Below are 23,035 nucleotides of genomic sequence, written 5' to 3' on the forward strand. Positions count from 1 at the left end.
TCAAACCTTCATTCTCAGAGTGTATGACATTAGTAGTCTTGCCCAAATTTGGTTGTTGCAATTTTTGTTAACTTTAATTACAACTCATGGTAACACTAAGAGATGACCTAAGGGTTCTCCTATATTCTGAACTTTTGTGGTTTAGATATGAGGTGTCTCCTAAAAGCTCATGTGTGAGATAATGCAAGAAAGTTTAGAGGTCAAATAATGGTTGTAAGAGCCTTAACTAATCAGTACATTATTTTCCTGATAGGGATTAACTGGGTTGTAACTATAGGCAGGTAGGGTGTGGCTGGAGGAGGTGGGTCATTAGGGGAATATTTGGGGGTATATATTTTGTCCCACACAAGTGGAACATTCTCTCTCTCTCTCTTTCTCTCTCTCTCTCCCCCACTCCATCCCTCCCCCTCTCCCTTCCTCTCTCTCTCTTCCTCCTTCCTGGTGCCATGTTCCAGCTGCTTTCCTCCATCATAAACTTCCACCACGATATTATGCCTCACCTTGAGTCCTGAGAAATGGAGTCAGTCATATATGTACTGATTACTCTGAAACTGTAGGTCCCAAATAAACCTTTGCTTCTTACAATTGCTTTTATCAGTTATATTTTGGTCAAAGCAATGAAAAAGCTGACTAAACACAGACATAATCTTCTTTACTTCCAGGTCAATATTCCCTTTGTAATCAGGATCAATAAAGTCAGCTAGCACAGTAACTCCATTCTTTGAAATGAGAAGTGTGAATTGGTGGGTATAGGGTGGGAGTTCATCTGAACTTCTAGTTCAATGGAATCATTTTCATTTCTCATGCTGAAAGTGTTTCTCACTTTTAAATCTGTTGTTTTTTGGTTTTTGGTTTTTTTTTTTTTTTTTTTGCGATACTAGGGATCGAACTCAGGGCCTTGTGCTTGTGAGGCAAACACTCTACCAGCTGAGCTATCTCCCCAGCCCTCACTTTTAAATCTGTACACCAGCAAAGCATAAAGTTATAGGAAGAGAAAGGGGGGAAATGCTAGTATTTCACTAGGAGTAATAGTAAATAGTCTCACTGCCATTTCCTCTCCTTGATCCCTGAAAACATGTATCCTGGCTCTGGGGCAAACAGTACTGCAAAAAAATGGATGCTGATTCAGAGCACATACAGCTTCCTAAAGAGTCTTTCTTCAGCCATACAAGGTATTATTACTAGCTAGCACCACATCTGAGTCCTGAAAATAATCTTACACCATTCTATCAAGCCAGATGCTTCAGGTGGTGAAGAACACAGCAAAAAAGAAAAAAGAAAAAAAGAGAAAAAAAGGAATTCCATGAGCAGGGATCCATTAACACACTTCATTTGCTGTGAATTATCATGAAAGAAGCAATGCTGTGAGGAATGTTATGACAATGGATAAGACATTCTATAAGTCCATAAATAGCAGTTTTGACAAACCTGTTAAATACAAAGAGGGCAAATGCATATATAGAGTATCTATTCCAGTAAGAACAGCATACTGCCCATTCCATGATGGGAGGCTAAGGTAGGAGGATCACAAGTTCCAGGCGAGCCTCAGCAGTGAGTATGGATCCTGTAATACACAGCAGTCAAAGCAGTGATCTGAATTTGACTTGTAGAGACCTACAGCATCAACTAATTTCACTGAAGTAGAAGCCCCCTGAATATTTTTTAATTATTACCCATCCTCTGACACAAAAATATCTTACCAGTAATCTATAGTATTTGCTATTTCTTGTTCACTAGGTCAAATCAGCACAACATAATCAATGTAAAGGAGCAGAGTGATCTATTGTAGAAGGAAAAGGTAATCAAGATCCCTGCAAACTAAATTATGACATACAGATGGACAGAATTGATATATCCCTTAGCTAAGACAGGGAAGGTATACTAATGATATCACAAGCTAAAAACAAACTACTTTGGGTGGTTTTTACTATCAGGCCTAGATAAGAAAGAATTTTCCAAATCAATAGTGACATACCAAATACCAGGGGTGTATTAATTTGCTCAAGCAATGAAACCACATCTGATACAGCAGTTACCATTGGAGTCACCACTTGGTAAAGCTTGAGATAGTCTTCTGTCGATATGCAAGATCTATCTGTCTTTTACACAGAGCAAATAGGTGAGTTAAATGGGGATATGGTAGGGATCACCACCCCTGCATCCTTCAAGTCCTTGATAGTGGCACTAATTTTTCCAATTCCTCTGAGAACAAAATATTGCTATAGTTTATGAATTTCCTGGATAGAATCATTTCTACTGTTTTCTAGTTGGCCTTTCCATCATAATAGTTCTCACCCCACAGATCAATGAGACAATGTGGGGACTCATCTATTTGCTGAGTATGTCTATTTCATTTATGCATTCTGGAACTGATAAATACCACAGATGGCCTCCAGGACTTACTGGACAAACTGTGAGTTGGTCTTAAATTAAAACTCCTATCATCACCTGGTCTTCATGAGCCCTTATTCTGACTTGTGAAACCCACAGTGATATTTCAGATCTGTGAAAATAACTGTCAGTTCAAATTCAAAGTGCAATAATCCCTGATAGTTCTGATCATTTTCTTTTCCCAAATGAACAGGCACCCTAGTAAAAGGTTTCAGGGCCCTGTATGGAAAGCTTAGAAAAGGGTTAACAGTATAATTTTGGCAGTGCAGTATCATTTTTCCTCAAGGGTCCCTAGCCTCCACTTCATTCAATGGATTCTGGGTTTTTAAACTGGCTCAAATCTGAGAACTGATTGAGGGAATGTAATTGTTTATATTATTCAAGTTAGACTTTTGTAAACTTGACCTGGAACTCTTCCACTGTTTGTGATCAGGTAAAAATTTGGTACATTTCCCACAAATGTCACTCTGGTAAAATTGTAGATAAATTTGAATCCTCATACATTGCTTGTGTATATTTAAAAACATGCAGCCAATGTAGATAATAGTTATGTAGTTCTAGTTGGAGGCATTGGCACACACCTGTAATCCCTGTGACTCAGGAGACTGAGGCAGGAGAATCACAAGTTCAAGGTCAGCCTCAACAAATTAGCAAGTTCCTGTCTCAAAATAAAAGATAAAAAAGGACATTGGATGTAACTTTGTGCTAAAGTGCCCCTGGGTTCAATCCCCAGTATCAAAGAAAAGGAACAGAGTGAATGTGGGAAAAAAAGGTCTTATCATATAGTGCCCTGTAGGCCTGGGCACTAAGCCTGGATTTTGCTCTAATTGGGACTGAATTACATTTTTCACAGCATCTGTCTAGGTCTCTATGGAAGACAGACTGTAGAAGGGTGAGGGTAGCAGGGAGTGCATTTGGGAGGCTGTGGAGTGGTCCAGGCGAGAGACGAGGATGACCTAGGTTTGAATGGAAGCAGCAGGGGTAGAAAAAGAAGATGCACTTAAGAAATGCTTGGAGAGGGAATCAACAGGACTTTATGTTTATTGAGATGTGGGAGTGAAGATGAGGACGGTTGTTGGGAGAAATCCTGGTTCTTGGCTGGCAGCAGTGACAGTCTCAAGTGTATAAGGAAAACCTTCGCATATACAGGCCTGACAGGAAAACCTGCGAGGAGGAGCATTCTGCTCTGGCCATCTAGGAAAGTACACAACTTCCCCGAATCAATGTCAGTGCTACCAAGGGAACCAAAGGGCAGGGCTTGAGAGACCTAAGAAAAGGATGTCAATGCAGATAGGACAAAGGTGTAACCGTGGCAAATGATGATTGGTCAAGAGAACTATAAAAGTCTTGTGTACTTCTGAAATAAAAGAGTTTGCAGGCTGCTCACCACATGCCTGCTTCCACAACTCCTGGAGTCTGAGTCTTGAATCCACAATGCTTACCTGGTGTCCAAACTAACCCAGCACAAGAAAAGCAACAGACAGTATTGTGGATTACTTCCAGGCTGTAGGGCAGGGAAGGATTTCATGGGATTGAGGGACTGCAAGGAAGATGGTGTAGCTTGGGCTGCAAGAGTGGTGGAGGGGACAGTGTGAGGAGGTCAGATCCCAGTGGTCAGGAGGAGTCAGGTGATTCAGAGATGGGTAAAGACAAAAAAACAAAAACCACAGTTATATAGTTCTAAAAAATATTATTCACAGAATTATTACATGAACCATCAATTACACTCCTAGGTATGTACCTAAGGAAGTTGAAAGAATATGTTCAAACACAATACATGAATGCCCATACTGTCTCTATTCATAACAGCCAAAAATTGGAAACATCACAAATGTCCATCAGTTCAGGAATGCATAAACAGATGTGGTTTTGTCCATATAAGAGAAACTAATGAAGTGTTGATATATGTTTCAACATGAATGATACTATTTATATGAACTATCTAGAAGAAGCAACTTTAGAGAAACAGTTGATTAGAAGTTACAAGTAACTGTGGGAAGATGGAATGTGGAATAATTCTTAATGGGTACAGAGTTTCTGTTCGGGGTGATTAAAAGTTTCAGAAGGAGAAATAATGGTTACATATTTTGAATGCACTGAAAAAAGCAAAAGTCTATACTTCCTATGGTTACTGTTATTATATGAATTTCATCTTAACTTTAAAAGGGAAAAATTATGACTCAGATATCTAAATATGGGCATGTGTTCCATGGAAAAGCACAATTGTAGCAAAATATTAAAGTCAATATTTACATTTAGAGAAATTATAGGGTACTTATATATTATTCTTTATGTTTTATCCCCTAAATATAGTTAAATATACTCATATTATTTTGTGAGACATAAAAAGGCTAAGAAACCCCTTTTTGTTCTTTTTAGTTTTACCTGACAGTACAGTCTATTTTGATGTATTTATACAAACAGAGTACCTCTTATTCTAATTGGGATCCCATTCTTGTGGATGCATACAATATAGAGATTTACTGTGATATATTCATATATGTAGTGGGAAAGTTATGTCAGATTCATTCCACTGTATTTCCTATTCCTATTCCTCTCCCTTCCTTTCATTCTCCTTTGTCTAATCCAATGAACTTCTATTCTCTGCTCTCCCCCTTGTTGTGTGATAGCATCCATATATCACAGATAACATTCAATCTTTGTGTTTTGGGGATTGGCTTATTTCACTTAGCATGATAGTGTCCAGATCCATCCATTCACCAGCAAATGTCATTAAGTCATTCTTCTTTAAGACTGAGTAATATTCCATTGTGGATATATACCACAATCTCTTTATCCATTCATCTGTTGAAGGGCACCTAGGTTGGTTTCATAGTTTAGCAATTGTGAATTGAGCTGTTATACATATCAATGTGACTGCATCACTGCAGTATGCTGACTTTAATTCTTTGGGTATATACCAAGGAGTGGGATAACTGGGTCAAATGGTGGTTCTGTTCCAAGTTTTCTGAGGGATCTCCATACCACTTTCCATAATGGTTCCACCAATTTGCAGTTCCACCAGAAATGTGTGACCATACACTTTCCCCCACATCCTTCTCAACATTTATTTTTATTTGTATTCTTGATAATTGCCATTCTGACTGCAGTGAAATGAAATCTCAGTGTAGTTTTTTAAGCAATAATTTTTGTAGTTGTAGATGGACAGCATGACTTTATTTAATTTGCTTATTTTTGTATGCAGTGCTAAGTATTTAACCCAGTGCCTCATGTGCTAGGCAAGTGTTCTGCCACTGAGCTACAGACCCAGTCCCTTAATGTAGTTTTATTTGGCATTTCTCTGATTATTAGAGATGTTGAATTTTTTTTTCATACATTTATTGACCTTTCTCATTTCTTCTTTTGGGAGGTGTCTGTTTTATTGATTGGGTTATTTGGGTTTTTGTTTTGTTTTCTTGTGTGTGTGTGTGTGTGTGTGTGTGTGTGTGTGTTAAGCTTTTTCAGTTCTTTGTATATTCTGGATATTAACACTTTATCTGAGGTGTGTGTGGCAGAGATTTTCTCCCATTCTGTAGGTTCTCTCTTCCTATTCTTGATTGTTTCCTTTGCTGTGAAGAAAATTTTTAGTTTGGTACTATCCCTTTTATTGCTTTTGGTTTTACTTCATGTGCTTCAGGAGTCTAGTTGAAGAAATTGGTTCCTGAGCTGACATTTTGGAATGTTGAGCCTACATTTTCTTCTAATAGGCTCAGGGTTCCTGTTCTAATACCTCGATCCTTGATCCACTTTGAGTTGAGTTTTGTGAAAGGTAAGGGTTAAATTTCATTCTGATACATATGGATTTCCAGTTTTCCCAGTACCATTTGTTGAAAAGGCTATGTTTTCTCCAATGTATCTTGGCACTTTTGTCTAGTAAAAGATAACAGTATTTATGTGGATTTGTCTCTGTGACTTCTCTTTTATTTTATTGGTCTTTATGCCTGTTCTGGTGCCAATACCATGCTGTTTTTGCTAAAATAGTCTGTGGTATGATTTTAAATATTATGATGCCTCCTGCTTTACATTTCTCACTGAGGATTGCCTTGGATATTCTATGCCTCTGATTTTTCCAAATGAATTTCATGACTGCTTTTTCTGTTTCTATGAAGAATGTTATTGGAAGTTTAATAAGAATTACATTAAATCTGTATAGCACTTTTGGTACTGTGGCCATTTTGACAATATTAATTGTACCTATGCAGGAACGTGAGAGATCGCTGCATCTTTTAAGGTCTTCAATTTCTTTTATTAGTGTCCCGTAGTTTTCATTGCAGAGGCCTTTAACTTCTTTTGTTGGATTGATTCTAAATATTTTTGAAGCTACTATGGAATAACTAGGGATAGTTTACCTAATTTCTTCTTCAGCTGATTCATCATTGGTGTGTAGGAAAGCAATTGATTTATGGGTGTTAATTTTATATCCTGCTCTTTGTTAAATTCTTTTATGAGTTCTAGAAGTTTTCTAGTGGAGGTTTTGGTGTCTTCTAAATACAGAATCAGCAATTAGAACTAATTTGAGCTCTTCTTTTCCTTTTCATATCTTTTTAACTTCTTTCTTTTGCCTAATTGCTCTGGCTAGAGTTTCCAGAACTATGCTGAGTAGAAGTGGTAAAAGAGGGCATCCCTGTCTTGTTCCAGTTTTTAGAGGGAATACTTTCAATTTTTCTCTATTTAGAGTGATGTTGGCCTTGAGTTTGTGTATATAGCTTTTACAATATTTGAATATGTTCCCACTATCCCTAGTTTTTTAGTGTTTTAAACATGAACAGATGCTTTATTTTTAAATGCTTTTTCTGTATCTATTGAGATAATGTGGCGATTCTTTAAGTCCATTTATGTGGTGAATTACATTTATTGACTTCTGTGTGTTGAACAAACTTTGCATCCCTTGGATTAAACCTACTTGATTGTGGTGCACTATATTTTTAATATGTGTTTGTATGTGATTTGCCAGTATTTTCTTAAGAATTTTTGCAACTATGTTCATCAGGGATATTGGCCTGATGTTTTCTTTCCTTGATATATCTTTGTCTGGTTTTGGTATCAGGGAGAAACCAAATTCATAAATGAGTTTGTAAGGGTTTCCTCCTTTTCTATTTCATTGAATAATTTGAGGAGAATAGGTGATAATTCTTCTTTGAAGATCTGGTGGAAATCAGCTGAGAATTCATCTGGTCCTGGGCTTTTCTTTGTTGGTAAACTTTTGATGACATTTTCAATTACATTACTTAAAATTGATCTGTTCAAATTTTCCATGCTTTTTTTCTTTCTTCCTACCTTTTCTTCTTTCTGTTTTGATGCTAATTTAAAAATTATTTATTGGTTTATGTTGTATACCAGGCAATAACCATTAAAACTCATCTCTCTGTCCAAGATTTATTTTTTTATCTTCAGCTCTAGAGCCATCTGTTGACTAGACATATCTATGTGGAGCAAGATAATAATGTCACATACCCCTGATTCTGCATGCCCAACGAGTTTCTTAAATTTGGAAGATCACCATGTGAAAACAAGAAGATACAATAAAGATGCAGGGGAAAACAAATTTAAGAGGTAAGCAAACACAGATTTGAATTTCTGTTCAGCATCTTAAGAGCAGAATGACCCAAGGAAAAAACACTCTAATATCTCTGAGCCTGACTAAACTCTTCTAATAAAAGTCTATGGCATACAGCAAAGGGTTGTAGTGAGAGGTAAAGGAGCAATTTTTTATAAAGTGGGTAGCACACAACCTATGTTAATTTCCTTCTTATTCCTTGCACTACCTTCCATAAAATAAATGCTCTTGGCATACTCTAAAGAAATTATAGAGAAACATTTGGAATTATTGCAGTAAGAAAATAGGAAACTCTCCATTAGATATGGGTGTCAATACCACATTCCTGTGTTAGAAGGAGTCAGAAAAATGAGTTGGTGTAGAGGAAGAAGTTCAAAGCACAATTTCCATGTAAGCAATTGGGGTGTGATTTAGGTAAAAACAATAACTATGTTCTGTTCACTTTTTCCATGCATTTCCTCATCCCATCCCTCCTTTTCAAATAGTCTAGGTTAATTTTGTAGAAGGATATGAACTTTGATCCCCAGAAAGACAGGTTTTGTAAATCAAGATGGCTTTAGAACCTTGACATGTTAGTGATCTGTGCGCTGTGCCTGACATCTAAGTAAACAACACCTTGGATTGGTCACATCTTCTCTACTATTCTCTCTTGTAGTAGAGTGGCATAAAATGCCACTCTAAAAAGTCATGGTGCAAAGTGAAGTGATGAGGGAATGATATCACTACGACCCCAAATTAAACATTCAGACATTACAGACTTCTGCATTGAGGGAAATCAATATAAAGCACTTGTGTTTACTATTCTTCACTATTCCAGTTGGTCATGGCAGGAAATTTGAAGGAAAAAAACCACACAGGGAAAAACAGCCACATTAGAAGAATTTTATTGAACTAAGAGGATTCTTCTTCACTTAATGCCAATCTACTTTTGTGATCTCATTTTTTTCTCCTAATGCTCTATTGAGATTAGGAATATAACTTAAATTCTGTAACTTAAGAGACAAAGGATCCAAGAGGTTAGGTGCCTGGGAACATGAAACTTCTTTCCTTGGAGACAGACTCTATTCCATTGGTATGAAAGAGCAAGCACATCTCATGGATACTTAGGTCCTTTTCAAGAGATTCTGAAAAGATGGATAAGCTAATGCATTTATACATATATATATTCTCTCTCTTTCTCTGTCTCTCTCTCTCTCTCTCTACACACACACACACACACACACACACACACACACTCACATGCACTCTCATTCACACACAATATTTTAGCATAAATGAACACAAGTATGTAGATTTTATTCATTTTGGAGGGTTTTATGCCATTTACAGGTTAGAACCATAAATAGTGGAGTGGGCTGAGATAAAGAATTTAATTTCATTTATAAGCACACTGGTTGAAATCATTCAGTTATTTTCTCATCAAATTAATTTTCTTATGCTTCATAAGGTGGTGATATTTCAAACCACGCATACATGAAACACAACACAAAACTCTTCCCTCAAAGCTTCAGGACTTGGGGAATATTACTAGTATTCAGATTTTTCTTCCTGACTATTATTTAAATTAATTTCTCTTTGGAGAATGTTAAAAAAAAACTCAAATATGTGTTATCCTTTTTCAGTTTACTTAAGTGACAGACCCACCAGGGGCTGCTTTGGAAGGCACATGTTTTTCTGGAATATCTCATGGCTATTCTGAGGAGGGACAGAGAGATTGATATTTTACCTCCTCTCACCTTCCTCCTTCCATTCCCCAGATCAAGCTTCCCAGCCTGCATACTCTGTTGGTCCAGACTCCTGTAAACCTCTGGGCTCACCTCCATCAGGACACACAACTGACTGATTTCACTCCTTTCTCTTTTCCTTATTTAGAACATAGAACTTCCCTTCCTTCCTTGGAATAATGAACTCATGGAGCTATTGAAACTTGAAATCCTGTCCTAGGGCTTCTTAAACAAGGGTGCATAACAGGATCATTTGTACACACTTTGCAAATCTTCATTGGAATCCTCTTCTTGCTTTAGGCAAAGTCGTCATTGTTAATTCAGGAATCTGATATATAGAAGGATTAGTGAAGCTTATTTTCTCACCACTTTTTTTTTATGAAATTATCCAATAAGTATATTCAATAATGGCAACAACAATGTATTAGAATAATTTTTAAAAACAGGTGCACGGATTACCTCTCTGGAGTTGCTAATTTACTAGATCTGGGTTGTGTTATTGAAATTGTTTGTGGTGAAATTTTTAAGAGTCAATTCAGCAGACATGGTGGCAGACACCTTAATCCTGATCACTTGGGAAGCTGAGGCAGGAGGATGACAAGTTTGAGGCCAGCCTCAGCAACTTAGTGAGACCCCAGCAACATAGTAAATCACTGTCAAAATTTGTTTTAAATTAAAGGAGTGGGGATGTAGCTCAGTGGTAAAATGCCCCTGGATTCAATCCCCAATATCCACCCCCAAAAAAGAGTCAATTCAGGCAATTCTTAAAATCAGTTAAGGGGTTGGAAATGTAGTTCAGTGATAAACTATGTGTTCGACATATCTTAGACCCTGGGTTTAATTCTCAGCGCAAAAAGAAAAAATGTAGAAATGAGGAAATACATTTCAGTCAGGCACAGTGATACATGTCTGGTATTGCCAGTTACTCAGGAAGCTAAAGAAGGAGGATGGCTTGAGCACAGGAGTTCAAAGTCAGCCTGGGAAAGATAGGGAGACCTGTCTCAAAAGAATAAGTTAGGGAAAAATCTAACCTGAGATAGATGTCAAATATTCTCTTATTTGTCAGCTAATAAACATTTCTTTAAATCTCAGTTCATCACATGTAAAACTTTTCTTATATATTATTTTATTGTTGTTATCTTTATCAATTGCTTGGTTTTGTTTAACTTAAAATGCAAATATTATAAATATAGAAAATAAAATAGAATAGCTTAATTTTCTATGTGCATAGCAAAATACACATTTATTTTGACATGTTTTAGTAAAGCAACATGCTTTAAATTGTTTGTCACTGACTTTTTTCAGTTTAAATATGTTACATCTGTAGCTCTTAAGCAGAATATTATTTGTATAAGAAGCTATTTTTCACTAACCTAATAATACTTCTGGGGTAGATGAGAAGTTTTCTAATGCTGAAATTTTTGTTCTTTTTTTTAAATTATTGTTAGTTTTGTGTTTTTGTGTGTGTGGCATTTATTTCAAATTTGTTACATTTTTCATAGGTCAACACAAGTCCTAAAACAATGGTTATTGTTAAAATTATCAGTGTATTTAAATATGTAATGGTTAATGTAACATATTCAGTTCACAGCTTGGTAAGATTCCTTTTAAAGATTTTTTTCCTCCCTGTGAAAAGCAGTTCATTTGGTAATGTCAGCATGGATTATTTAAGATCTTTCTTCCAACTGAAGCAGAAATAAAACTGACTGTGATAGTTTTCCTAAATCTTACATACAATGCAGAAGACTGACTGCTTTATTACAATCTCTATCACTCAGATTCACACATAAATTTTACTCATACATATGCAGAATTACCTTGCTTCATTTAATGCCAACATAGCATTCCACAGAATCACTGTACCAAAAATTGGCTGATGGCAAGTGGTTTTTAAGATTTGGAAACAAACATGTCCTATGACTCACAGGAAGGTATCACCCTTCCAAAATGCCAATGTTGCTCCTATTGATAAATACTGGGAATTCTGTGCTTCCAAAGAAATTTCACAGTCATCAGTAATATTCCCATCAAGTTCCATGAATATTTTTTATATTTTCCATTGTAGACGGACACAATACATTTATTTTATTCATTTATTTACATGTGGTGCTGAGAATTGAACCCAGTGCCTCACACATGCTAGGCAAGCTCTCTACCATGAGTTACAACCCCAGCCCCATGTTCCATGAATATTGTTGGCCCTCAGAAAAGTTTTTGAAGTCCCCCAACAAACAGTGTACTGCAGTACCTGTTTTCAACACTGTTCCCAACACTTTTAAATGCAATATAATAAAAATAAACGTGCAATAACGTGCAATGGAAATTTTTACCACTACCAAAGATCCCATCACACAAATTTGCCACCTGTTGATATTTAGTATTCTTTCCTTAAAATCTTATACTACCTGCATCAGAACATCATACTTGAAAGAAGAAAACAAGAAAGGAAAGTTCTCACCAATGGTGGAACTGGAAATTGTCTGCAAAGCTTTAAGAAGGAAATTTTGTTTGAGCTGTGAAATGATAAGTAATGACTGGACAGGAAGGGAAGGTCTCCAGGGATCATTCCAGATCTGCTTCCTGGTGCCATGTTCCCAGCTGCCTTCCTCCATCACACACTTCTGCCATGATATTCTGTCTCACCTTAGGCCCTGAGAAATGGAGCTGGCTGTCTATGGACTAAGACCTCTGAAACTGTTTGCCCCCAAAATAAAGTTTTCCTCCCCTCATTGCTCTTGTCTTATCTTCTGGTTGCAGCACCAAAGAAGCTGACTAAAGCAACAACTATAAAATATGATCCAAGACATTAGGGGTTGAGAATGAGGTTGAAGAACACGCAGTGCCTGGACATGTCCACTATTGTGTATAACAACTTCTGGGGAAAGCATATTTAAAAATTATGAGGTCCTGTTGGCTCAATAGTAGTCAGAGAAGGAGAGAATCTGTAGATCAGGAGAAGCTGTTATGAAAAAGAAGGATTTGAGTTGCATCTTGTAAGGTAGATAGGATTGGAGTCTTTCGAGGGGAAGGAAGTATGGAAAGGGCTAACAAAGGAATGAGAATAGCTCAGTTAAGATGGATATCATGAGCCTATAAAGTGAACAGACAATGTCAGGGGAAGTCTTTGCAAACTGCCATATTTGAAGATGAGCCAACCAAAGTATTTGCTTTTCAAGGATGTTGTGCAATTCAATGCCAACTTTCTGCCTAGTCCTGGATGAAAGGATGAGCCCAACATATCTGGTAAGGGTCCATTGAGCAAGGCAAGATTCTAGGAAGAAAGGTTCCAAGTGACAAGACTGACCATTCTGTAAAGACCAATTTATCTCTTTGGAGTTCTCTTCACTTGTTTCAGCTCCACACTGGCTTCCTTCTTGGGCACCTCATAGGCACAAACCAACATGGCTTCCACTTTGCTCTACTGAGAAGACTTATTTGACTCTGGAGAAACTGACCTTTGTTTTGTTTTTTAACCCAAGGGTCCCAGGGATCCCTCAGATTTCTGTCATTTGAGGAGTTTTTGCTGAATCATATTCATTATTTCTCCCCACCCCCAGTTTGGAAATTTCTGGACTACAATTATTTATGTCCTGCCTCTTTTCCTTCCAAAGGTTATTAATTGTATCTTTTTACTATCTTTCACTTCCCATGAAAAACTTCTTGAAGGTTCATAGTGTCCTGAGAAATTCCTATTTGTGAGACTCCCAGTGTAGCATAATACCCAATATCAATTTCTCTCTTTGTCCTTAATAGAATTTCAAACATGCAAACCCCCTGTCTCTGCCTCCCACCTCACCACTGACTTGAGGGAATGATATTAATTATTACAAACCTGTCAGGACTGGGAATTTACCTGAGGACACTTACTGGTTGAGAGCAGCCAACAATCTTACAATGGCCAATCAGATCAAAAACACAGCCTTTTACTCCATGGTTGGGAATGAGTTTTCCCCTCTCCTGGGGGAAAGAAACAAGAAAGAAAGTAGCCTCAAAAATGTCAACTCAAAGTGGAAGAAATACCTAGGAATTAGACCAAAAACACTACAAGTGCTGAAAGAAAACAGGGAAAATACTCCAACATACAGGTGCAGATGTCTTCTTCATCAGAACTGCTAAAGCTTGGAAAACAATCCCCAAAATTAATAAATGGAGTGGCTTCAATTTAAGAAGTTTTTTTTTCACAGCAAAAGAAACAACTAAGAGTGTGAAGAGCAAACCTACAGGAGGGGAGAAAATCTTTTCCAGCTATGCTTCTGAGAGGAGATTAATATCCAAGATATATAAAGAACTCAAAAAAACTTAACACCAAAAAAAAAAAAACCACAATCAGTAAATGGACAAAAGGACCAAACATACATTTCTCAAAAGAAGAAATACAAATGGCCAAAAAAATATGAAAAAAACTGTTCAACATTCTCAACAATCAAGGAAATGCAAATCAAAATTACATTGCGATTTCATCTCACTCCAGTTATAATAGCAATCATTAAGAATACAAATAATAGTGAATACTGATAATAATGTGGTGAAAAAGGTACACTCATACATTTCTTGGTGGGATATCAAATTAGTACAGTCATTCTGGAAAGCAGTATGGAAATTCTTTAAAAGACTAGGAATGGAACAACCATATGGCTCTCTATTCCACTCCTTAGTGTTTATCCAGAACAACAAAAGTCAGCATACTATAGTGATGCATGCATACCAAAGTTATGCAATGCATACATGCATACAATAGCCAAGTTATGCAATTAGCCTTGGTGTCCATCTACAGATGAATGGATAAAGAAAATGTGATATATACATACACACCTATTTATAGATATACACATACACATACATACACAATGGAGGCTCACTCAGTCATAAAGAAGAATGAAATTATGTCATTTACTGGTTAACAATTGGAATTGGAGAACATTATGCTAAGTGACATAAACCAGACCCACAAAGTCATGGTAAATGTTTTCTCTCATGTAGAAGCTAGAGAGAAAGGGGGGAAAAAGGAATGAAAAATCGGTCTCACAAAAATAAAGGGAGACTAACAGATGAGAATAAGGGGATTGAGAAGGAGGAAGGAGGGTAGAACATGGGGAAGTTTTGGGAAACAAAATCTACCAAATTTTGCTATGTTCATATATGAATAAACCACAATGAAACCCTCTTTCACCTATAATTATAATGCATTAACTAAAATAATAATAATAATAATAATAATAAATAATAATAATAAAAGGGAGATCAGTAGAGTCGAACAAGTGGATTGTAGGAAGGAGTATGGGAGGGGAAGGGAAGGTACAGAGGAATGAGATTGATCAAATTATGTTAAGTTCATGTATGAATATGGCATAATGAATCCCACTATTGTGTATAATTATAATGTACCAATAAAAATGTTAAGTAAAAAAGGAGCATAGAAATAAGTATATACATTGTGATTTAATTCTTATAGAACAAGAGTCCATTTGTAAATGTTTCATGTTGAAAAAAATTAAAAGAAAAGATAGCAGGAATATTTAATTATGTTTAGTAGGATTAAGGTTTTTTATTCCTTGCTTATGCTTCTTTGTGTCATGTGAATGAATGCATATTCTTTTAATTAAGAGAAATTTTTTTTAAAAATACCTTTTAATTGTAAAAATATGGTATATGTTAAAAATGAGTTAGAGTAATGTCATAGAATAGAAATATATTTGGAACCATATATCTAATTTTAAATTTTGTAGTAAACACATTTTAAAAGTAAAAACAAATACATGAAATTAATTTAATAACATTTCGTTTAACACAGAATATTCAAGGTGCCATTAGTTTAACACATAATCAATGTAAAAATAATTGGTAATATATTTCACATTTAATATTTGTACTATGACATTGAACTTTTGTTTTACACTTTTAGCACATCTCCAATTGCATTAGTCACATTTCCAATGTTCAAAAGCCACATATGATTTATTGTTATTTATTATACATGCAGACATGAAACGTACAATAGTCTTGAATCTCAAATTGGTCTGAAACTTAATTATTTGGTTAACCATCACTTCACTGAAAATGCAGTTGATATGAATTAGAGACTACAAATTGAAGTGCCTCTACAGGTCAGAAATGTGATAGATAATGTGAATAATTAAAACTGGGTAAAAAAAATATGAGATTGAAGCACATGTCTTTCTAAAGTGTTGCAGGCACCACTAAGCTCCCTTCATTCAATTGGTACAGCATTGGAATGCAGACTCAATATTGACAGAGCTAGTTTTTCATGGAAGCCTAAAATCTGCATTTTCCTGTGCCATTTATGATTGACTGAATATTAGCAATGATTCAGAAACTGTGCAGCAGTTTATGAACCAAAAAAATCCTATGTGCTTGAAAAATTCAATTTCTCTCATGCCAAATTTTGACCTCTGGGATCAATAAATACATTTTAAAACCCTCTAATTTTATCAACTTTGAAACATTAATTAAAGTACTCATTTTTAGTGAAATAACACTTTTGTTTTTTCTATATTACATACTTTATAAAATTAATAACTAACATTTACTGAGAGTTTGTATATGATAAGTATCTTTCTAAACACTTCATTTTATAGATAAGAGAAATGAAACTAAGGGAAGAGGTTAAACAACTTTCTTTAAGGTCATAGAACTTGTAATTGGTGGTGCCAATATTTGATCTAAGGTCTGTCTGACTCCAAAGTCTATGCTTTTACAAATACTCCTTTTACCTGCCTGGGAGTATCCATGTCTAGGTAATCAACAAATCTCTCTTTCTTTCTCTCCTTTCTCCTGTTTCTCTCTCTCTCTCTCTCTCTCTCTCTCTCTCTCTCTCTCTCTCTCTCTCTCTCTCTCTCTCTCTCTCTCTCTCTCCCTCTCTCTCTCTCACACACACACACACACACACACACGCACACACGCACACACACCACATTCTTTTATGTCCACAAAATTATTGCATACATGTGGCCTCTGTCTGCCTTGGTCTATTATTCTTTTATCTGGTCTTTCTTCATTCTTATTATACATCTCCTTTACAAAAGATGTTTTCTTTCCTCACTTTCATTTTCCTTACATGAGCTTATCCCTGTTTTAATGAACAGCATGAGGGAGGCCTTTAAGTTAATGGTATGCTCTCAACAGATAACCATACACATCTCTTCCTAACTCTTCATTAAAGTGACATCATGTGGGTAATTGGGAATCAACTATAGTAGGAATATTTGTATAGTAGAGTAGGTTAACACTACACAGTGTTTACTGGAAACCCAAGTTGTTAAACATTTATCAGTACACAAATGCCTTTGTAACTCACTATTCAGGCATCTGAGTTTTTCTGTCTGATCATGGCTATAAGATTTTTTAATAGCTTGCATTTATATTTGCCCCATCTTTTTTTTCCTTTGGTGCTGTAAACACTATATTTTGGAACTAAGATTTTACATGAACTCCAATAACTGATTATGCTGAGTCATAATGTGTGTGGTGAATTTTATTCCTTTGGCATTCCAAAGACAATTTTATTTTCTCATTCTTTTGGGGCACCATACTATAAATTCCCAATAGTCTGAACTTATTTTTTTAAATATTTTAGTAGCTTGAACATCTACTAATTAACATCTGCTCTGAATCTGTTTTCCTCACTAGGCCATCTGGATATTATAGTCAGAATGTCTAACTCATTCTGTGTTGTGCTTTACCCTGTTTTTGAATCTTTCCTTCTCTCTTATACCACTTCTTACACTACATGTGTGCCCTCTATATCATAGTTTCTCTCTGTAAAATCTTGTAAGTTTTTCTATGAACTCCCACTTCTGTTTCAACCTCAAGACACTTGAAAGCTCTCCAAAATTCTGTTCCCATGGGTGTCTTATTATTATCATTTTCTTTCCTGAGGTTTTTTCTTGGCTGTGCTTCCATGTGACTACTTCCAGATGACACTGATTGGACTACTAGATATCTGAAACATTTTCATTGCCATTATCACAGATAATTTACTTATTCTAGAAATGGAAAATCATTACTTGTCTATCAGATTTACCAATTCATAGTTCCCAGAGCACATCCACATTTCTAAGATTTGAGGCCTCTGGAACCCACAAAGTATATCCTCCATCTGTTTATAATATTCCCTAAACTTTGGGCTTTCTTGAAAAAATAACTCTTTGATTACATACAACATGCCACATTCAATCGAATTGGATAATGAAATGGTTTCATATGCCTGTGGGTTCATCCTATGCTCTCAGTCTCATGTTTTCTCTAATAGTGAATAAATATACCTTTTTATTGTAAGTATTTACTCAACCACAAAAGTGATTTTATGATTTATATCTTCATCTTTCCAACATTTGCAGCCTGACAGTACTATTTCAAAAAGATTTTTCCTTCTAGAATTAAGCAGTTTATTTTGACAAATATCATTAAAAATAATTAGCTGTTTTGCAAAGACTCATTCAAAGTGCTGATATAAGAATATCAGGGCTGGGGAGGTAGCTGGGCTGGGGAGGTAGCTCAGCTGGTAGAGTGTTTACCTTGTAAGCACAAGGCCCTGAGTTCGATCGCGAAAAAAAAAAAAGAATATCAAACAACTATTTGTGTTTATTCCGTGTGTTATGTGTGAGTTGCCTCTTCCTGACCCTCAGACTACCCTGCATTTTCATTGCATAAAACAAATTAGCTTTTTTATTTCATTTTTTTTATTTTTATCTTTTCTGTTTCTCTATTTTTTATTTAATTTTATTGGTTCCTTTTAGTTATATATGACAATCAAATTTATTTTGACATAATTATAAAGTCTTGCCATATAATTGGCTCCAGTAAAGACTAGCTTTTTTTCTTAACATTTGCCAGATTTTCGGAGTCTGTGGCCCTAGGCCTATCTACATATGAGGCTCTTTTTCAAACACACACACTTTTTCAAGCTTACATTGATTAGTCCTATCATCTTATTACAAGATGAGACAAATGGTGTTGCTAAGACACCTAATTTATTTTATGTTAGTTTGTATAGTTTGGGGTTAAAATTATGAGACCACTGAGAATTTGAACACTGACCATTAAGTTATGGATCATTTTAATGTGTGAAAATAGTGCTATGATCTGGGTTTTTAAACATCATTATCATTTATAGATAAACAGTGTATTAAATATTACTGTGTAACAAATTACCTCAAAATTTAGCAGCTTAAAAACATGACTTTTTATTATCCCAGAGATTCTGTGAGTCAGAAGACTGGGTGTGGCTAATCTAGGTAGTCTGCCTCAAGCTTTTTATACAAGGCTGCAATCAAGATGTTGGCCAGGACAAAGGTTTTATTGGAAGACTAGACAGATAAAGCATCTGTTTCCCAAACCCATTTTGTTTTTTTGGCAGAATTCAGTTCCTTGAGGGCTATTGTACACAGGGCCACAATTCCTCACAGGCTGTAAGCTGAAGGACACTCTCAGTTTTTTGATTGTATGTGCCTCTCTAACATGAAGCTTGTCTCATCAAAGCCAGCAGAAGGCAGTGAGGAGAATGGGTGAGAGAGAGGATGAAGTCACAATCTCCTGTAATGTAATCTCAGAAGTGACATCCCATCACATTTTACTATATTCTACAAAGCAGAAAGCAAGTCTTAAGAAATTGTCTCTGCTGGGCATGGTAATGCACGTCTGTAACCCCAGCGGTTCCAGAGGCTGAGACAGGAGATCAAAAATCCAAAGTCAGCCTCAGCAATTGAGTGAGGTCCTAAGCAACTTAGTGAGACCCTGTCTCAAAATAAAAAATGGCTGGGGATGTAGTTCAATGGCTAAGCAACCCCAGGTTCAGTCCCTGGTACCTACCCAAAAAAGGGAGAGTCAGAGAGGGAGACAGACAGACAGACAGAATGTCCCTATTCTCTATAGGAGGGGTAATTAAACCAGGGCCTAAATACCACTCTTAAGGGTAACTTGAAATCTACATGTCTGAGTTCCGTCAATAAGAATTTTTAAGGGCCTTCATTACATTTGTAGCCCATTAAAAAGTTTTTTGAAGCTAGACCTGATGTTAGTATGTATTTCTTTTTTGTACAATTCATTTTCTTTAAAAAATGCAATTGATTGCACAAAAAATCACCCAGTGCCTCACAAGAAATGACCACTGACGATTTATTTGGTGTACATACTTTAAATCTAAAGTAGAAAACCTAAAGATTTATTTAAGGTTCACATCCTGTGTATTTTAATGCTTCTCAAATGAATTTTCATGTTCGCCTGTATGGTGTTCTGTTACTATAGTTACTATTTAAGAATTGAGATTATATATATGTGTGTGTGTATGTGTGTGTGTGTGTGTGTGTGTGTATGAATACATTTATATGTGTATATATACATACACATACACACACACACACATCATTTAGACATTGATGTGCATCAGAATCCCTAGAGAAATGTGCTACAAGTTCTAGAACCTCATTCATAGACCTAGGATGGGATCACAGATCTATGTATTCAATAATGTCTACAGGTGATTCTTGCACTGATGGAAGATTAGCATACTTTTAGAAATGCTAGAATATCACTAAATCAAACTAGTGTCCTTTTTAGGATTTGCAAGGAGTGTCTTCTAGAAAAGGGAGGTTACACATCTACGGTTATTTGTTTAAGAACTAAACTAAGAACTAAGAGATCCTAACTCAGTCCTCATTAATTTTACTTAAGTTTTTATCTCTTATCAGGCAGAAATCACAGGATGATCAACAAATATTGCAGTCGTGAGAGGAATAGGAGGTTGACTGGGTTATTAAGACCTGTCTTTGGGTACTCTGTTAAATATTTGAAAGGAAAAATCTTAGGATAGGAGTCATGCATAATAATAGAGAATGGGTGAAAAACAGAAAAACAGAGGTCATACACTCATGACCTTTCAGTTATGTGAAGCCAATTGCATCCCAATTCATTTTTTTAAAAGTCCTAGATTTATTCATCTGGTTGAGAGATCTGAATTCAGTTGGTGTGTATTTATGAAGTGACCCCAATAGTCTCATAAGGTCAATAAAATTGTTCCCATTTCTTCTCAAAGTACACAAAATATAAAAAAGCCACATCAACCCATCTCACAGCAACAAGTTCCTTTATGAATCTTTTTGTATATTTAATTTTTGTAATCCCATGTAATAATTAGATACATATAAGCTTTAAAATAAAAAACACGGTTTGCTTTTAAACTGCTTTATTAACTTCACAATATATAATGAGCATCTTTCCATGCAATAGGTAAATTCTGCTAACAAAAATCTTACAGACTGCGTCAAAAACACAAAAATTCAATTAGAAGCTGGTAACTGGAGACACAAGAGAATGAATGACATCAAAAAGCTTACAGTGGTACAACACAAACATGTAAGGTTAGGAGCAAGGGTCTCCCTATTGACTTCAGGGAAAACATCAGGATTCAGGGCATAAGGCAAAACTCATCATGATGGTCATGGTGTGGGGGGTCAGTGCTAACTGCACGCAGGCTATGACTCAACTGCCTTTCCCTCAGCTTTTCCATGAGCTGTCTCACCTCCTCCCCAAACCTTTCCATATTCTCTTCTCTCATCCTTGCCTGTGGCTCTCCAAGCCTGTGCATCAGGTCCCATCTATAGTGCAGGATGGGCCGCCTAACACGGAACCGCCTACGATTTCCTCTAGGCACAAGGTATTCCCCAGCTTCCAAAGGGAGGGCTAAGGGCTCCCCTTTATTAGCATCTTGCTCTTTTTCTTCCTTTTCCTTTTGGGCATTTTCCATGTTGATATTTTTTCCCACTTGTTCCTCTTTGGATTCCATTACTCCTAGAAGACAAAAGGCAAAAAAATTCATGAATTTATGGTGGACATTTCAGCACCGAGGACAGAGTCCCAACTACTCATCTTTTACTATTCAGTGCCCTGGATATCGACGTTGTTTACTTTTTAATTTCGCTTCTCCCATCTGAAAGGCTTTGTTTGCCCTCTAGGGGGCCTCCAGTGTAAGCCCTCCCCTCTCCCTATTGATCCCCCCGGCCCCCGCTAAACCACCATTTTCCCTACCGATCGATCCCCAGATTTCTGCAGGCAGTAAAATGGAGGAGCTAGGTTGGGGAAATTTGGGGTTGGGGTCTTGAACTGGGTTCTGCACTCCTTCCTTCCCGCCCCCGCCCCCCTGCCCTGCCCCCTCACCGACCTGGGCCTATCCTTGCCGTCTCCTCCTGCTGCGCCCGATTCTCGCCACCAGGTGCGCCGCCGCGACTCTTGGTCCGCAGACCTGCAGACAGCCGAGGCGGGGGCGCAGGGGGCAGCTAGGGCCGAGTGCTCGGCGCCGCCCCGGCCCCCTCCCCGCTGCGTCCCCAGTCCCCTCGCCGCCCCGCCCCCCGCGGTGTTCACCGTTTTCGCTCGCAGCGACTCCAGGGTGATTTCCCTGGGCTCTAACTTGCTCAGCTGCCCCTCCCCCTGGAGCCTCAGCCGCCCTGCACCCCCACGTCAGGGCGCCACTATTTATGTGCTGGAGAATGCTGGAGTGTGGAGAAGGCTGGGGGCCCCGCTGCGCGGTTCTTCACCCGCGCTGGGCCTACAAGCTGCTGCGGGCCTGGCCGCGACGTGCGGGCCCCAGGGCCCTTACCTGCTCCGCTTTCCCTGGGCCCGATGCCAGCCCGCCGTGCGCAGGGCAGCGGGGAGCTGGTAGCCAGACGCGAGTGACGACTGCACCCTAGGCTGCGTCGCTCTGCAGCTCTGGGTCACGTGAGGGCCGCGCGTCACCGCGAAACTCGCCCTCCCTCCAAACCCCCACAACACCGACTGGTGGGCAGTCAACAGGACCCCCCTTCCCCGTCTGTGTGCAGTGCCCCCACACGCACTGCTGTGTCACTCATCTCAGTCCTCTCCAATCTGAGGCCCCACAAGTGGCATCACCATCTTGTGGTTGGATTTGGCCCTTTTCTGGTTATCAGGGAGGATCTGTTCTCCTCCCCCTGCATCCCCCACCCCTTATCTTGGCCTTGGTCTGTTCTGCTTTATCTTATCTCCTGCCTGCATATGTGCTTCCTAATAATTTCTCTTTGTTTCCTTTTTAAAAATTAGCATGCCTGAAAATTGGAAATTATGGAATTTCATTTTTGAAAGAAATGGTTTAGCTGGGGGAAGTAAAAAATCATTGTTTATGTTTACTTGTACTACACAGAAGATGTTTTCTTCTGGGCTCCACTCACTGTCATTTTTAGAACACTCTAGCATGTTTGAAAAAGAAAAAGAGGGAATACTTCTAACAGTCTGTGTTTCTAAACTCATCTGTTAAATACATTTTCAGAGAAAATTTCAGTTGTCAGATTATGAGAATTTTATGCAAATAATCTATTTTCTTTTCCTTCTGGGACAA

General features: G+C 37.4%; 1 protein-coding gene across 2 annotated transcripts; it reads right to left on the reverse strand.

Annotated features, from left to right (window-relative positions):
* Positions 1-20,844: 20,844 nt before the first annotated feature.
* Bex1 (brain expressed X-linked 1) lies at positions 20,845-22,427 on the reverse strand. 2 transcript variants are annotated; one of them, XM_047536569.1, is made up of 3 exons: positions 22,283-22,427; positions 21,848-21,928; positions 20,845-21,477 (listed from the first exon to the last, which is right to left on the reverse strand). In XM_047536569.1, the coding sequence occupies exon 3, from the start codon at positions 21,470-21,472 to the stop codon at positions 21,095-21,097; it is 378 nt and encodes a 125-aa protein (XP_047392525.1). In that variant the 5' UTR covers positions 21,473-21,477; positions 21,848-21,928; positions 22,283-22,427; the 3' UTR covers positions 20,845-21,094. The 2 variants fall into 2 exon arrangements, with proteins under 2 accessions (XP_047392525.1, XP_047392526.1); XM_047536570.1 differs by lacking the exon at positions 22,283-22,427 and adding an exon at positions 22,048-22,169.
* Positions 22,428-23,035: the final 608 nt, after the last annotated feature.

Source organism: Sciurus carolinensis, chromosome X (genome assembly GCF_902686445.1).
Source record: "Sciurus carolinensis chromosome X, mSciCar1.2, whole genome shotgun sequence".
Lineage (NCBI taxonomy): Eukaryota > Metazoa > Chordata > Mammalia > Rodentia > Sciuridae > Sciurus > Sciurus carolinensis.